Source organism: Myotis davidii, unplaced genomic scaffold (genome assembly GCF_000327345.1).
Source record: "Myotis davidii unplaced genomic scaffold, ASM32734v1 scaffold1255, whole genome shotgun sequence".
NCBI classification, from domain to species: domain Eukaryota; kingdom Metazoa; phylum Chordata; class Mammalia; order Chiroptera; family Vespertilionidae; genus Myotis; species Myotis davidii.
In genome coordinates, this window is record NW_006286692.1 from 115,966 (window position 1) to 117,717 (window position 1,752).

The 1,752-nt window shown below is 36.1% G+C and overlaps 1 protein-coding gene across 1 annotated transcript in view; it reads left to right on the forward strand.

Annotated features, from left to right (window-relative positions):
- LOC102757686 (zinc finger protein 726-like) overlaps positions 1-1,752 on the forward strand; it is a 23,764-nt gene that overhangs the window by 15,376 nt on the left and 6,636 nt on the right. Inside the window, 1 exon segment of the mRNA XM_015560597.1 lies at positions 359-448. Within this exon segment, the coding sequence (XP_015416083.1) occupies positions 359-448 (90 nt within the window).

Here is a 1,752-nt window from a genome sequence, read left to right on the forward strand (position 1 = left end):
AGCAGAAAACAAATAACAATCAGCTGTGATAGATTGTTCATTGCCTGTCAAATCTATTCTAGAAAGTGTAATCAGTGTGTGCGTGCGTGTGTGCATGTGTGTGTGTATAATTCCTTTTTTACTATTTCAATTGTAGTTGCCAATCTTTACACTAATAAAAGAGAAAAATGGTAAGGATCAAAAAATTTAAATGTTGTCTTGAGTATAGTAAAGGTGCTTTCAGAAAATACTATTTTGGGAAATAATTTTCTAGAATATTCTGATATTCTACAATGTCCTATTTTCTCACGTGAGCACAGTACTAGATTGTAAATTGGAGAATCTTCATTGAACTCATGTTCCCTTTTCTAATAAACAGGTGTGTCTAAGCCAGACCTACTCACCTTTTTGGAGCACATGAAGGGGCCCTGGGAGTTGAAGAGGAAAAAGACAATATCCAGTCAGCCAGGTAGGTGGGAATCAAGGAAGCGGATGACCCAAGTGAGAGGCCAAGGTTATGGAGGAAGTCAGATATTATAATATGGTTTGGAAAGATCTGCTGCAATAAAAAAGATTTTGGAGAGGGTCAGGTTTATTTCTGTTTCTGTCTTCAAGGGACAGAGCCTCTTCAACACTTACTCTCTGGCATCATGTAAGGGTTCTCCTTGTGCTCCTGTGATCTTCCTTTGCATTTACAGTGAGAGCCAAAGACCTGCCCTAACAGCGTGAGGGTAGCATGACCTGGCTGCTCTTGTATTTCTTGGTGAATCTGGGGAAGTCTGTGCACGTTGCTGAGGAATTTTACGTTAAACTATGTTTAAAGTTCTGTTTTCTGCCCCATGTAAGTAATTTGGGAGGGAAGTGGTTGAGATACTGGAATTTGGTTCCCACATCCCAGGAACACTGTGGGTCGGTCCAAGTTGTCTTATTCTTCCTTTTGCTTGATGAAGCCTGTTTCTGATGTTTCTATTGTATATTTTAATTCAGGTACTAACTATATTCTTCAGCTCCCAATATCTGTTTGGTTCTTTTTTTATACTTTTCATCTGTTTGTATTTTTATTTTTGTCATGCATAGTTTTGATGGTAATATTTTTTTTTAATTTTTTTTGCTATATTTTCCAATTGAGCCTCTTTAAGATGTTTGTTTTCACAGCCTTGTTAGGTAATTAACAGATGTTCATTAACTTAGAAATATCTGTTTGGTTCTTTTTTTTATACTTTTCGTCTGTTTGTATTTTTATTTTTGTCCTGCATAGTTTTGATGGTAATATATTTTTTAATTTTTTTTGCTATATTTTCCAGTTGCGCCTCTTTCAGATGTGTTTGTTTTCACAGCTTTGTTAGGTAATTAACAGATGTTCATTAACTTAGGGCCAATTTATGGAGATTTATGTTGTTCCTCTGGTTGCATTGTTTTTCTGTTTCTTCCTAAACCTTGTGATCTTTTGTTACTATTCCAGGTCATTAGAAACAGCCGCCATCCCATTTTTTATGAACTTGCTTTGTACAGGAGAAAACAAATAACAATCAGCTGTGATAGATTGTTCATTGCCTGTCAAATCTATTCTAGAAAGTGTAATCAGTGTGTGCGTGCGTGTGTGCATGTGTGTGTGTATAATTCCTTTTTTACTATTTCAATTGTAGTTGCCAATCTTTACACTAATAAAAGAGAAAAATGGTAATTGGCGTACGAGCTACCCTTTCCATTGGCTAATCAGGGCTATATGCTAATTAACTGCCAACTCAGATGGCAGTTAACTGACAACAAACT